The sequence below is a fragment of the Xenopus tropicalis genome, chromosome 2, assembly GCF_000004195.4.
Source record: "Xenopus tropicalis strain Nigerian chromosome 2, UCB_Xtro_10.0, whole genome shotgun sequence".
NCBI classification, from domain to species: domain Eukaryota; kingdom Metazoa; phylum Chordata; class Amphibia; order Anura; family Pipidae; genus Xenopus; species Xenopus tropicalis.
Window position 1 is genome coordinate 140,463,374 of NC_030678.2, and position 16,125 is coordinate 140,479,498.

A 16,125-nucleotide genomic window follows, 5' to 3' on the forward strand; every position below is an offset into this window, starting at 1 on the left:
ACAGGGTCTGCTTTCACTAAAGTTTTAGAAACTATAGTACCCATTTGCTAGAATCGCTTGTGTCCCCCGCTCTCCAGCTATGCTCGTATTGATTTATTTATTTATTTTATGTTTTTATTGAGCTTTAACAGTCCACAGTCAGAGTCAGTTCACATGTTGAGTTTTCTTTTCCTGCATAGTTAACAGAAGTATATGTATAGACATCATGGTAATTTGTTTACAGTGATATACAATTTAATTGTTAACATTAAAGTTTTACCTCCTGTATGTAACTCAATTAACAAAATAATGAATAGTAAACCAATAAAACATAATGACTCGCCTTCGAGTCCAGCCTGTTTTTGTGTTTAGGACACGTTCACTCTTGTTAGCAGCACCTATCTTTACCCTTGACTCCTGGGAGGCTCCGTTTGTTGTGATCTCTCATCACGTGGTAGTGTTTGTATGTAGTTTTGTGTTTCTATTAATAGTTGACTGTTTCTTATGAGTTCCGTGTCGTACCAAGTAGTATTCTGTAGGAAGTGTATTGTAAGATATTTTGTGTGGTCAGGGAGGGATGTTATGTAATTTGTCCAGTGTGTAAAGAATGTGTTTGTGTTTTGTTCTCTATGTGTCATTGTCTCCAGCCAATCCATATAGAAAATGTGGTGCAGTTTTTGCTTGGTCATTTCTTTTGTTGGTGTTCCGGGGTCAGCCAAAGGTGTAAAATTGTCTTACGTGCAGTTGCAGCAAAGGTATTCCGCGAGGACTCTTTGGAGTTGATTTGTTTAATTTACTAAAAAGGGCCCATTCGGGAGAGGGATGTAGCGGTTTACTTGTTAAGCAGGACTGATGGCTGATTTGAGTCTTGATTTATCTTTTGTTTAGCTGTTACATACAGACGTGGCCAAGAGTATTGTCCCTTTGAAATTTTAGCCAATTGCAAATAAAACCATTCACACAGTGTGTCTCAGTAATGGCAGCCTATACATTATGGTACCTGGCTGGTAAGGGTGCTCGGGGCACATTCCCAAACATCTTTTTTGAGAATGATAACATGCAATACAAGGCTACTCAACTTACCTACCCTGTCATTGGATTTCATTTAAACTATCTGATCAGTGTAAAGCAACTTTATATGCTGCCATATCTGGCAAAATGGAGTACAAAAATGCTGTTTTAAGAGAACTTTTACTGCCCATGTGGCATTGCACTCTTTTCTTGAAAATTATATTTATAATGAAACCTGATTTGCATCCAATCATTTAATGATCTCTCACAGGAAGCAAGTCAAGCTCTCTGTCATTTCCCACAGACCCTGAATCATAGTGGCCAACCTAGCTCTTAGAAAGAGTCTGCTGCAGCTGCTCCCCACCCGAGAGAAATGAGACTGCTACAGGGGGAGGCAGGAACTAAAAATATGACTCAACACAAAATATTAATCAGAGTAACTACTTGGCTGGTAACTCAACCTCATCTGCTGAAAAAGTCTGTAGATTATATAAAAGCTTGGGGACACACTATCTTTGATGTTCCAACTATCTACAGTGCCCAGTATCCCTTTGTCCCTTATCTGAGTTGGAGAGGAAATAGTGAGAGTTTTAAGTCTTCAAGATCTGCTTATTAACTGAAATGATCTCCGGTATCTCCAAGCAGCAAAGCTCTACTGAATGTAGAACAATCATGCCCAGCATTCCCTTTGGCTTTTAGTAGAGGTTGCAGTTTAAAGGAAAACTATGACCCAAGAATGAATACTTAAACAACAGTTAGTTTTTATCACATTAATTGGCCAATTAGAGAATCTTACCAAAATGGAATATATATATCAGTAAATATTATACTTTTACATCTTTTCCCTTGAGCCACCATTTAGTGATGGGCTGTGTGCTCCCTCAGAGATCAGCTGACAGGAAATAATGCAGCTCTAACTGTATCCTCTATGGCCTAGCATGTATGTGTGCCCTTGGTTTGTTTGTGAGCACCATGAATCATATGATCCCAGGAGCAGGTCCTTAGTAGTTAAAATGGCATAAAATTACAATTTTCTATTTAAAGGAGACATATCCTGTATAAATTAAGAACGTAACAGTGAATTATACTCCTCTAGATATAGAAGGATTGTGCTGAAAAAAGTTGTATTTCAGACTGATTTATTGAGAAATTCCCCCAAAACCCCACTAGTCCCACTAGTCCCGCCCATCTGTTCCACTTCCTGCTGGCTGAATTCTCTGGATGTGCAGGGGAGCCGGCGGCCCTCCGTACACTGCACTGTAGGATAGGAACCAATCAGCAGCTAGGCTGACCTGATAGGGAACTGAAGTCTGTCTGTGCTTGTGTGACTGCAGGGCTGTGATTGGCTATCCCCTTACTGCTGTGCTTCTGGCAGGGACCATTAGGACACACCCACCCTTAATTTGAAACACAGACAGCCAAATGATAGGATCTATAGGGAGCTCCAATAAAGGGGCCATTTTTACAGATAGGATTAATGTTTAGCCCAAAGTGAAACCAGCCATATATTATTCATAATTGCCTACAAAATTAGGGGTTTTTCCATTTATCCAATATGTCTCCTTTAACAGTACCCAATAGCACATACTACTAAAAAAGTACATTTTTATGAAAAGGTTTATATAGATGAAGCAGGGTTTTACATATGAGCAGGTTTATGCAATATATATTTTATAGAGACCTACATTGCTTGAGGGTAAGGAATTGTTCTCATGCCAAATTCATTGGAGTTAATGAGCATTTTTTTCTCAAGTACATTCATAAAAAATTTGCAAGTTTTCACCCCCCATAAAATAAAACACATGGTGAAATTCTAGCCCAGATTTGAGAAAATCTTCACTTCTTGTGGAAATGCAAATTTTGCTGCTATTCCTTACCAGGAGAAACATTCAATCATCCCTAAAAGCAAATTCATTTTGCCATCACTAGGCATACAAGTGTTTATATAGAAGGATCATTTTCATGGCAAATTGCACCGACACAGCAGCAATAACATGTAAAAAAAAACAAAGACAGAACTACATGCACTTTTTCTCCTTCAGTTTGTGGCCCATTAACTTGTTTATCTATATCCTTTCCTGCTGAAAAATGTTCTCTTATCTAATATAAACGGCTCTATGATAATAATGCACTGTTAGATAATGTGAATCAGTTGAAGGGAGCAAAAATATCAGAACTTTAGAGGCTGATTACTGTTTAAAAGATACTTAAGTTTCTTAAACTTTGTAAAAATGATTATAGGTCAGTCATGCATCCCACAGGCATTACTCAAGGGTAACTCATAGCCATGTTTATAAAGTGTATGTGTAACACCAACTGCGCTGACCAAGTTGTGTACTGCAAATCCTACTCCTGCTGAAATTCTTTCTAGTCATTTAGTCATTTTAAGGGAATTCTACAAGTTTCCTATAAAATTTATGCAGTAGATGCCTAGTAATTAAAATATAATGTGCTGTTGCTCTGCAAAAAAACTGGTGTTTTTGCTACAGAAAAGCTACTATGTGTAGCTACTATGTGTAGCCATGGGGGCAGCCATTCAAGCTGTAAAAAAGGAGAAAAGGCACAGGTTACATAGCAGATAACTAGTAGATAAGCCCCATATAATGGTGGTTTGTCTGTTATCTGCTAAGTAACCTGTGCCTTTTCTCCTTTGAATGGCTGCCCCCAGGGCTACACAGCAGCTAACGTATATAAACTATAGTAGTCTTTCTGAGGCAAACACACCAGTTGTACCAGTGCAGGGCAACAGTACATTATATTGTAATTACATTTATACACTTTCATTTTTTGGTGTTACTGTTCCTTTAAATGAGAATGTGATAGAACTGTGTTCTTCCTCTATTGCCCAGGCAAAAGAAATGTATGATACAGCTGCAGCTGTGCAACTCTATAACTGCTTCGCCCTGCCATATGGAGGTGGGAGGTTCCCAGAGGATTTGGAGAAAAGTTCTCCGAGACTACTACTCAGCATTGCTATATGGGTGTAACTTTGCATTACTTGTATTTTACTTTATAGGCACATGGACTGGGATTCAAAATAGATTCAGGCATTTCAAATACACAGAGGCCCAAACAGCCCCCCCATCAGCCCTTTAAATAGTGACTGTCTATGGGATCTGCCAGTTTGGGCCTGCATTGCCAACCTCCAAGGGAAGATCAGTTTGATAAAATTGCGATTATTTTAATAGTCCCTATATTCATTCAGCATATTTCTTACTAACCCCTTGGCTGTTGCTCCCAGTGGCCTTGAAGGAGGTGTTTATTTTTGAACTCATGGCTTGGAAGCAAGTTTTGTTTGTGTAAAAACTAGGTGTACTGCTAAACAGAGCCTCTCAAAGATTGCCAGCCCACATAGGGGCTACCAATAGCCAGACACAGTCCTTATTTGGTACATTTTTCATGCTTGTGTTGCTCCCCAACTCTTTTTACATTTGAATGTGGCTCACGGGTTAAAAAAAAAAAAAAAGATTGGGGATCTCTGCCTTAAAGGAAAACTATACCCCCAAACAATATATGTCTCTATAAAAACATATTGCATAAACAAGCTCATATGTAAAACCCTGCTTCATCTTAATAAACCATTTTCATAAAAATATACTTTTTTAGTAGTATGTGCTATTGGGTACTGTTAAATAGAAAATTGCCATTTTAAGAATTAAGGGCCGCCTCCTGGGATCATAGGATTCACAGTGCACACAAACAAGCCAAGGCACACATACATTCTAGGCCCCATCAGCCAATTAATGGACAGAGTTCTGCCTTTTGCTCCCACACTACTTCCTGTTACAGTTAGAGCTGCATTATTTCCTGTCAGGTGATCTCTGAGGGGGCACACATCCCATCACTAAATGGTGGCTCAAGAGAAAGGATGTAAAAGAGCAATATTTACTGATATATATATTCCAGTTTGGAGAGATTCTTTAATAGGTCACTTAACATAATATAAACTACCTGTTGGTTAAATTTCATTCTGGGGTTATAGTTCTCCTTTAAGGCAGTGATCCCCAACCAGTGGCTCGTGAGCAACATCCAAGGGGTTGGCGAGCAGCATGTTGCTCACGAGCCACTGGTTGGGGATCAAAAGTGGCCTCAAAGCAAGTGCTTATTTTTAAATTTCTGGTTAGGAGGGAAGTTTGATTGCATAAAAACCCAGTGAAATAGCCAAACAGAGCCTTCTCTAGGCTGCCAATCAACATAGGAGCTACCAAATAGCCAATTATACCTTTTATTGGCACCTCCAGGAACTTTTTTCATGCTGGTGTTGCTCTCCAAAACATTTTCCATTTGAATGTGGCTCACGGGTATAAAAGGTTGGGGATCCCTGTTAAGGTATGGTGCACCCCTTATACAGAAAAACACATATCCTGTGCATTCTGTATTCCTCTGCATTCCTAAACTTTACACCACAAATAATAGTCTGTTTTTGCTTATTTCATTTTTGCTTTTATTTTGTTTGTAATTCTCTTACATTATGTTTTTATTTCTTTAATGTTTTTGGCTCTTTTTAACGCAAATGAGAGATAATGTTTTAGAAAGAAGCCCCTTTGCTTTCATGATGTGACACACAACTGTATTCTGGAAACACAAGAGTGCATCTAAGCTACTTGGCAGCTTGGGGGAAACCAGCTCAGAGCTCTAAATTAATATCACCTGGGCTTTTGGCTAACGCTTTCTCATTTCTAGAATCCCTGTGGGGCCGTGTAGGCGGCTTTATTTGAGGCTTGTTTATTTAGAAATATCTTCATCCGGCTGAGTCATTCTCTTAACAAATGTTTTATTATTTATATAAACTTGAACTGTGTGATTTTGTTTGGTACCAGAAGATAAAAAGCAATACATGCATTAATGTATGTTCTGAAGTGTGGAACATGCAGTGAACGTAATCAGAAATGCACTGCAATGCAAAGTATCTGCAATCATACATGTAATGAATCCATAATGCCAGGATGGAAGTGCACTTCACAGGAGAAAGATTGGAAGTAAAAGATGATGAAGAGTGAGAGGCTGAACAAGAAACCAGGTTGCTGATTTGAAGGAATATTTGAACAGAAGTTTTTAAGCATGTTTATGAGATACCACCAAGAAAATTTGTAAATTGTGCTGCTTTACAAATTGTCCATGCACTAAATCATTTGGTTATCTGTCCAACTGGCCCCTGAACTCAAGAGTGGGCCAAGCCGACCGGGTGCCCCAGGCATTTAAATGGATGGTTGGTTGGTGTAACAGGGGGTGGAGGGGCAGGAAAAGCAGGCACGGTGTGCTCCTGATAATACCCTAAACACTATAGGGCTCATGTGCCTTGGTAAAAACCCAAATGCTAAAATTGTGCCCCTTAGGATCATTACAGATATTGTTTGCTTTTGTGCTAATGGTAGTTGGCTGCACTAGGTGCCTTGTGCCAGAATAAAAATGCAGTGAAACAGCACAGAGCAGCTCACACTGGAACAAATGAGCTCTGGCATTAAGGACAGGGCTTTCTTGCACGTTGTGACCCCTGGTACTCCAGCCTTCCTATTCCTCAAGCAAGGAGAAATATAGGGGCCTGTCGTTTGGGAGCCTATGTCTCCCTCATATACAACCAAACTCTTTGTAACTGTTCTACATCAAAAACATGCCCTGCACATCCCATTTAGCACTTGCCCCCCCTTTATAAATAAGCCCTTAAATATACTACACTGTAATCTTTTATCTTCTCTCCATTGTATTGTCCTCTGAGTGTGGTGTTCAGTAATATGCTGTATCACTTTCTTTATTCATTTAAGCATGGAATCAGCACTCCAAAAAGGACATGAAGTTAACATTTTAAGAAACTGAAACCTTGATTGTGTGGGTTCCCCTTAAAAGCCTTATGTGACCTGTGTGGTCAAAGACATACTGGAACGTTTAATTGTGCATATTGGTAGAATGTTCTGTTTTGGTTTTGTTTAGCTAGAAGCTAGCTCTTCAGATTTCAAAACCCTCTTAGCAGGTGACATAATTAAGTAATGATTAAGTACTTACCTGGGTCATTAATAAAAATAGAGCCCCCCCCCTAAAATTTCAGTACAAACTTTTACTCAACCAAAGTCATAAACATATTTAGATAAAAGCCAATGAAATACAAAGTGAATTAGCTGTCATGGAAAACCGCAGTGATCCAACAGGGAAATAAGTGCTGGATAATTGCCATTGTTTTTAATGGGAACTGCATTGTACATGGCTCATGGGAGTGACGAATATAAGAGAACACGGACTTTACCATTTTCTAAGAATTAGATTACCACATGAGCCATACACAATGTATTGGTTCACCCTGCTAAAAAATTGTGCTGATCCAATATCTTAGTATTACAATTATAGGTTTGTGTCAGGCTGTTAGTGTTACATCTCATACTTCATGTTCAGTGTCAAAAAAGCTGTAGAGAATTTAGCAAGTGGCACAGCAGCAGAGAAAGCAGACCTTGCAACTGGAAGGCCCGGGGCAGACCACCTCTGTGAGGCCTTTTGTAATGCATAATTTTAATATATCTTTGAGTAAAAAGTTCCCTTCCTGAAGTTTTTGGTTTCCTAAATGTCTACTTAATTCACTACAAAGACTAGCATACTATCAGTCACATATAATGCTACATCTTTGATTCTCTCAGAGTTCTTTACTTTTGCTGCCACCTAGAGACATAAGGCAAAATAGACACACATGTTGCATTAATAATAATCACTTATTTACTTTGCTGAAAATGAATAGCCTTGGTGTCCATAGTCAGAGTCATGAATTTGAAAGGCAGAGTTAAACATGACTACTGGGTACAAGTGTGTAGCCACTAGGTAATAGGTACAATTAGTTACAAGTGAAGAAAAGGGATATTAAATTCCTACCTTTTTAGATGAGATAACATGTGCTTTAATGTGTCATGGTTAGGCTCTGGCAAGGTGCTCACTAGATCTTTAATAGTTTCTATCCTTTCATCAAGATCTGGAATTTCTGTGCAAAGAATCAAGAATGTAAAAAGGTAGCACGTTATTTTTAAATACACACATGACAATGACATTACAATACATTTTGCAAAGTACCCGTGTGTTTTAGACATTTGTATTCTTCCACACAGCACAGTAAGACTGGCAGCATTATGTTATATTAGATTTTGCTCAATAAAGACCAGCTTGACTTTACTGTGGTGTTCTTACCCCTTACTCCCTTTGTTAGAAGAGGTAAGAACACCTTGAAACATTGTGTCTTTCTGGTATGTCATAATAAAAGCTAAGATTTATAACATTATAACATAGCTAATGGAAAGGGGGCCCAATTTTAACAGCTCAGCACGCAGTCCCGGTTCTTACTGAAAAGTCCCTAATTTCCCTTTGATCTCCTGCACTGAATACCAAAAAGATACAAAGTTTCTTAAACTTAATTAGACAAGTAGGCTTTTGGCAGAGAGTCCAGAATACTCAACTCCTGCAATGAAATACCTTGATATTACCTTGATGCACAATAAATGAACATTGTATATAGTTTTTGTAATGAGTGATAGCAACATGAGTGTCTACTTACGGACTGCTTCTACATACTGCTCAAACATGCTGAATGGAATGAGGGGTTCCGGGAGTTCTCGAAAGAACATTTTCAAAGCACCAGTGATCACATGCACATCTTCCCAATCACTGGTACTGAGGTCCAGCTTCTCCTCTAAATAAATCAGAAATCAAAAGGTAACAGAATATGTCATGGTACAGATTTCTCCATACCTACAAGGATAGGGTATATGCACTAGGGCTGTATTTAGGTCCGCGGCCACCCTAGGCTGAAGTCACTTCCCGCCTAAACTGTCTACAGCCTCACCCTCGCAGGTTTCATCTGGCGGTTGAGGAAGTTTTTTATTTTTTTTAAAAAAATGTTTCAATTATATAGGAACCTGAGGGCTGCCCCCCTTAAAGCTGCTGCCCTAGGCACAGGCCCTCGGTGCCTATATATAAATACGCCCCTGATATGCACCAATCATTTCATTAGGCAAACAAGCAATACACATTCTTCTGCACTGTCTTCTCTGCAAACCATGGAAAGACAATGAGGAATAACCTGTTAAGATGCTTGGTGTATGCAATGTCAGGACAAACAACATGGAAGCTTTTGTGTCCTCTTACTAGCTTTTTATTTGATATAACAGCAGTGGGTGTTATCAGTCAGCTTATGTGATTATAAAACATGTCAAGCTCAGGAGCTTATATGGTATTTTACAGATAAAGCAAATATAGCTACACTGCTTTCTTTCCCAAGTGCAGATACAAATGCAAAGCCTTAAGACAGCATGTAATGTCTCTTTAGATGTGTTACGAATCTTCCAAGCTGTATTTTAAATGCTGGCCAAATTCAGTTAAAAAGTCTACATAAACTACATAGTCAGAATGTAGACAAGGTACTCTTGCTGCGTTCAAGGTAGAGCACGTTAAGCAGTAGAATCTCCCATTAGTACCTCCTTCATTCAAAGGACCGCCTCCCAGACTTCTAAAGAGGTAATCTACATATCTTAGGATTCTTTCTCGATACTGAGGCCTGCTTAGTCTGCCCACCCTCAGTGGAGTGGAGGCCAAAGAGGCTAAAACTTAAATCCTCACCATAGGATACAGAGAGTGTGGATTAATTTGTGCTTCTGCAAGAATCAAATCACTCACATATGAGACTTTAATATAATATGTTATATTATATTATGGTCATTTAAAAAGCTGGCCAATAAAAGCTTTTGACTCAGTCAGGCTAGAAATGCCATATTTTATATACTGAACTTATTGCACCAACCTAATGGTTCAGGATCTCTATATTAGTAATGGTCCAGGTCTTCAGAGTTGTCACAGGAGCTCCCCTTGGATTGTTAGAAGTGTCAGTGACACTGCACATGCTCAGTGAGCTCTGGGCAGCTGTTGAGAAGATGAATGTGCAGCATTTCTGCCCTACTTCTTCAGCTGAGCTTTAGTTCTCCTTTAACATGTGTATAGGGCGCTCACAACTGCCAAACCAATATCTGTCCGAAATTGGGGGGGGGGGTACAGTATCTACTGGGCAGGTTTGAAAATCCCACTGGAAGAGGACTTGATTAATGTGGTCCTCCCGACAGGCCTGCAGAATGATATGATCTGACGCATTTGTCCCTGCATGTTGCCAAATGAGTAAATTGTGTCTGTATGGCCAGCTTAAGACAAAGCCTGCATTGTTCAGACAATTCCAGGATAATTCCTTAAGATCTAAAGGATGTTAGACCAAGCAACAGGAAGCAGAATATGCACAGATATGCAATATGTTTCAGTGCAAAGCTTTGTAGCGGTACAGAATTCTGACATACTGTAACAGACAATATTGTATTTAGTCATGGAAAGCACAGCAAAAGCAATGGTTATTAGGAACATTACAACTAACAGACACAGCCACAATGCAAAAGCTATGTGGCTACCTTGGGACAACTGCTCCGGGAATAGGTACCGTCCATCCGTTGTTACTGCCCTTTCTGTAAGAGAATAGGTGGGGCTACTGGTCGATTACAAGGAGAAGATTACAGTAGATTTTTGCTCCTATCAGCCACAGCGTTTTTTTAGGGGAAGGAATATTTAACTAAATAGTAAAGTTAATAAGCACAATTTAAGTGGATCCTGTATACTAACCAATCCTGGTTTTACCTCAGTTTTTAAACACTTAGCAAAATGTTATGTGATTATCTGTCTCACATTTGGCCACATTTGCACAGTAGCCTAAACCAAACAATCAGAATTGATTGTGAATTCAGTATTCTACTCAAAATCTAGTTACTGATAGGTTATTATGGATTAAGGCCTAGGGCCTGGGCCTATCTTTTCAGGAAAAGAAGGGTGTTGGGAATAAAAGTTTTATTGTAGACAAAGTTAACAAAATTTTATGGTGAAAAGCGTTTCTCAGGTGAACCCAAATATAACTGGCCATATACCTGCAATATTGTGTTGACTGCGGCAGTCCTTAAAAGTATTTCTTGAATTGTTATTGCTGTAAATATGGCCACAGGAGTCAATATTTGCAAGTGGATATGTGTAACGTATTGTAAAGTGTTAGTTATGGGCATGTAAAAACATATAAAACGTGTTTTATTTGTTTCTGTTACGAAGCATTGAATATTAAACACACTGAAGTTAAAACTCATCCTTATAGGCTAGAATCTGAGAAGCTTTGTCTTACCTCTGTCAACAATGAATCGCAGTTTCTGTATAGTTGCCAAGTTACCATTGACTCTATAAATCCCATCCGCCTCCAGACCTGTGGACAGAAAAAGTAAAAATGAATATATATAATTTAGAATACACAGATTTAATGTGACAGGTATTAAACAGTATCTTGACTAGGCAATAACAATTAGCTAGTATGAAATATCACAAAATGATTACAAATTTTAGCTTGTCCTATATCCCTCTATTATTAAGCTGACTATAGATAGCCCAGTCTGCCCATTTGGTTGAACAGGCAAATGTACAGTATATACTATTAGTTATCAATATTTTCACTAAACAAATATAAAAAGTTAAAAAAAAAAAACTTATAATGGCCCTTTACGTAAGTTCAAATCTATTTTAAAAACTTTTATTGAGCCTAATCATTTAGAATCCTGGCTGATGGAGTCTTGTTTGTGAAACAAAGGAAGGCTCTGCAGTACCTACAACACAGGAATTCAATAATATCTCTATAATACACAAAAATGTATTTGTACCTCGCTCATTTACAGCCTCTATGCACATACACACAAACTTAGGGACTGTACTGTTCTCTCGGTGACAAAGAGCATCAAGGCGGCATCCAAAAACCTGATCTGTGGAACAGAAAAATATTATAATATACAGTATTTTGGCATTTGATATGTTGCATCTTGATTAGCATAGTTACTTAACACACACAATATCTACAAGCTAAAACAGACTCCAAAAGACCCATATAACTATGCACCATATGTCCGCAGTCCATTATCTTGGATAAAGGCTTTTTCTGTCATTTAAATCACTTATATCTTAAAGTCTACTAAACATTTAAACATTAAATAAACCCAATAAGATTTTTTAACACTATAGATTTACACAGCTTAGTTAGCATCAAGTACAAGGTACTGTTTTATTATTATAAAAACATAAATTAAAATCGTTTATTTACGTTGTAACAAGGACTCTATTAGAGATGGCTCCTTAATAAGAGCTTTCTGGATACTGGGTCTCTGGATAAGTAATAACTGTATATGTTACATTAAAGTACAAGTTGGGCACATCTCCTCCACCCAAACCACACCATATACCCCTATGTTCGCCAGCACCATCACATCTTCCTAAAAAAAATGGCATCTTTCACCCAGCAGTCATTTTCCCTCTTACATATATTCAGTGACGTTTACATCTGCAAACAGCACATGTGCAATGCAAAGTTTATGCTTTGAAGAATGCAGGTCTACAAAGGCAGAACTTGGCCTGCTTGGATTGAACACTGTAATGGTTAAGTTAAACTCAGGACAGGAGGTTAGGATAAAAAAAACATGTTTCTCCAGCAGAATGCACAGCTAGAGCAGAGTTTCTAGGGAAACCAGCTTTACCATCTTTTAATTGGCTGCTAGACCAGAAGGTTTTTTGGTAACCTGAGGTAAGAAGAACTGAGCATGCTCAGTTAGCCCAGAGCCAAAGTCAGTTTGTGGGGGAAGTGATTAATGGGATAAATAAGTAAACTATTAAATAAAACAAAAACATGCTAAATAGGGGCACTGTACAATTTGCCGGTAAAGTGTATTATTTATATTCATAATGAGGATATATAGGACAATGTGATATATCTATGCACACAGAGAATAAGCAGCTGGGTCAGTAACATATATTACCTTTAATAAGGCCTTTTTCTTGAAGAGTCTGCAGTGGAGGTCTCCTTACCAACAGTTTCTTTAGTCTTGTTCTCACTTTCTTTTTGTCTGATGGATTCGAGCTCACCCAAGATACTAACAATAGGACACATTAAATAGATCAGTAGGTTGTGTTACCATCTTTTATTATATATGGAGCCACTTTCATCTGTTCTGTTTCTTAATAGACAAATGTTGGACTGTCCATAAATACTCTAATACATACATGAGAATTTTCGGTTGTCTTTGGTTTTTAGTGGACTTTCTTCCTCCCCGCCACTCCCATCCAAGACCTCCACACTGCCCGCTCTCCTTAAAATAATGTCATCCAGTGGGTTTTCTCGGTCCTGATTTGATTTAATATTAGACACACTAATTAAGCAAGTATAGTAAGAGGTAAAAGGTGCTCAAATATATATTTTTTTAATAATACTTTGCTTCTTTTAAATGCAAGGGATAACATTTCTGTTATCCAGAAAGTTTCACATGACAAAAAGGTCATCATCTATAGGGTCCATTTTAATCCAATAAATTTAATTGGTAAAAATGATTTCCTTTACTGTATAATAATAAAACAGTACCTTGATCCCAACTAAAATATAGTTAATCCTTAATGGAGGCAAAACAATCCTATTGTGTTTAATTAATGTTTCACTGATATTGTAATAGATTAATAACATTAATAATTTAATATGGTGATCCAAATTGTCAAAAAAAAACTTTTTTGGAAAACCCCAGGTACCAAGCATTCTGGATAAAAGGTCTTAAACCTGCACTGGGTGCTATTTTACATTTATTTTCAGTCAGTAGGCTCAGTAAGCTAGCTTGACATAATGCATTAATTTATCAATTACACTTTAGAAATTGTGTTTCTTAAAGAGGTCACCCACCAGCCTCTCAATGACTCTTTGTAGGGCATCATACCACTCCTGGATTAGGAGATCTTTGTCAGACTGCAAAAGGTACTCATTTCCTGTCACCATACGAAGCTGTACAGGGCACAGAGCATAGACAATAGTCATGATGTTGGTACTGTTGCCACCTTACATTCTTTTAGTTTAAAGCAAATGTTACAATGTGCTAGAAAACCACATCAAATAAAATCTCTTATATAATTCTTTAAGCTTCTTTAATACACATTCTTGTTTCCTTTGTAATCATGTAACCTTGAATTTATGGGGCAAATTTATCAAAAATGTTTAGAGCAGATGTATCAAAATGTTTACAGCTTAGTACATAAAATCTCACCCATGTCCTATTCATTCCTAACGCGTTTCGCACAAAGTGCTTCATCAGAGGATCCTCTGATAAAGCACTTTGTGCGAAACGCGTTAGGAGAGGCGCTAGGATGCACCTTGCCACTGTTTGGTATAGTATATATCTGAATTTGTTTTGTATTATGTTTTGAAAGAATCTTTGAGCCATTAAAATGTGGTTTTATTTTCACTGAATTTTCTGCTGTTATTTGTATATTGGTTCAGGGCCTATCAGTGAAATATAAAATGTGATTTCCTTTCCTAATCTATATTGTTGCAAGTAAGTGGGATTTTTCGAAGCATAGAGTTCACCATTTGATAAATACACTTCTAAAAATCCCATATGGATGAACAGAACGTGGGTAAGTTTTTATGTTTTATGTACAAAGCTTTCTAAGTTTTCATTTATCAATTGAATAATACAAACTCAAACGATGAGTATCTGCTGCAAAGACATTTATAAACCTGAAAGGGTTTTAGTATTATGCATTAACCTTTTTTCGAACCCAGTAGTATAGAATTATCTGTCTTTTTCACATGAGTGGCTTCTTTAAATACCTTACTTTAAAGGTTTAACAAAACATGCTGAAGGCATGGGGATATCCAAATTCCATACACATAATACAAAATATTTCTAATATATAGTCAATGTCTTTAAAGTGTTTATCTATACCTTATAGCTAGGGATGGCCAAATCAATTTGCTTGGCAAAAAAAATCACCAAACCACAATAAAATTCTCCGTGCCACTTCCTTTGATGCGGGTGTCGCTTTCTCTGATGCGCACGTCGGCTTTTAACATGCACGTCAAAATAATGATGCACGCGTTAAAAAACTACGGGCGCATCTGAGAAAATGATGCCCGCAACAAAGGAAGTGGCGCGGAGAATTTTATTGTGGTTTGGTGAAATTTTTTGCCAAGCAAATTGATTTGCCCATCCCTAGCTATAAGGTATAGATGAACACTTTAAAGACATTGACTATATATTAGAAATATTTTGTATTATATGTATGGAATTTGGAAATCCCCATGCCTTCGGCATGTTTTGTTAAACCTTTAAAGTAAAATATTTAAAGGAACATTATTTCACCCATCACTACTTATAGCACCTAAATTACAAAAAAATGTGTTAGATTTAGAAAGTTTGATTGCCCTTAAAATGAAAATATATTGTATATAGTTTTCCTAGGTAAACTAAGTTCCCCCCAAGAAATACAATTAAAGTGAAAGACCACAAAATGTTCATATATCAGCTAACACTTCATGAAAATGTAGTGCAAAAATTGACTGGCATTGAAATAGTTACATGTATGCAAAACCTTATGTTTTTTTTTTTTTTTATTGGTCCTTTATTTAACGTGTCTTCAGTACCTTAATCTACACTGATATACACAGATTGAACAAATTCATTCAGTCAGTTATAGAAAGGGTTTCATTCACTAAAACCAGACTGGTTGTTTTGTGCTATGAACCCCTATATTGTCTCATAATATATATGCAACATGATATCTCTTAAACGTCTAATATTTCAGTGGTTTATCATGACTTACATGGATCACATTTTTCTTGCTTGACATCTCCTGAGTCGAGTCAATTGTCGCACCTCTGAGGTCCACACTGCTTTCAGGCTTACTGTTGGATGGTTTCTAATACCAAAAAAAAATCAAAGTTTTTTAGAAATCAAAGTTTTAGAGGAACGGAACTTTCATTTGAAGCAGCGTAGGTGGTTTCTCACGGTGAGGGCAGTGAAGTTGGGGAATGCCCTTCCTGGCATATTCTGGCATATTCTGTTAATAATGCCTTTAAGAGGGGCCTGGATGAGTTCTTGAACAAGCATAATATCCAAGGCTATTGTGATACTAATATCTACAGTTTGTATTGATGTTTGTATTTGTAGTTTGTGTATGTGAGTGTATAGATAGGTCAGTATGGGTCTGTATGTGAGTGTATAGATAGGTCAATGTGGGTCTGTATGTGAGTGTATAGATAGGTCAATGTGGGTCTGTATGTGAGTGTATAGATAG

At 37.6% G+C, this 16,125-nt stretch overlaps 1 protein-coding gene across 6 annotated transcripts in view; it reads right to left on the reverse strand.

Moving 5' to 3' along the window:
- Positions 1 to 16,125, reverse strand: part of arhgap9 (Rho GTPase activating protein 9) — a 58,863-nt gene that overhangs the window by 1,608 nt on the left and 41,130 nt on the right. For 5 of the 6 annotated variants that reach the window (XM_031897171.1, XM_012957828.3, XM_031897173.1 and 2 more), the window contains 9 exons: positions 15,652 to 15,747; positions 13,736 to 13,834; positions 13,072 to 13,192; positions 12,828 to 12,941; positions 11,685 to 11,783; positions 11,159 to 11,236; positions 10,407 to 10,460; positions 8,516 to 8,650; positions 7,843 to 7,948 (listed from right to left, as the gene is read on the reverse strand). In XM_031897171.1, the coding sequence (XP_031753031.1) occupies positions 7,843 to 7,948; positions 8,516 to 8,650; positions 10,407 to 10,460; positions 11,159 to 11,236; positions 11,685 to 11,783; positions 12,828 to 12,941; positions 13,072 to 13,192; positions 13,736 to 13,834; positions 15,652 to 15,747 (902 nt within the window). The remainder of the gene's footprint in view (positions 1 to 7,842; positions 7,949 to 8,515; positions 8,651 to 10,406; positions 10,461 to 11,158; positions 11,237 to 11,684; positions 11,784 to 12,827; positions 12,942 to 13,071; positions 13,193 to 13,735; positions 13,835 to 15,651; positions 15,748 to 16,125) is intronic. The other variant, XM_031897172.1, reaches the window with a different exon arrangement.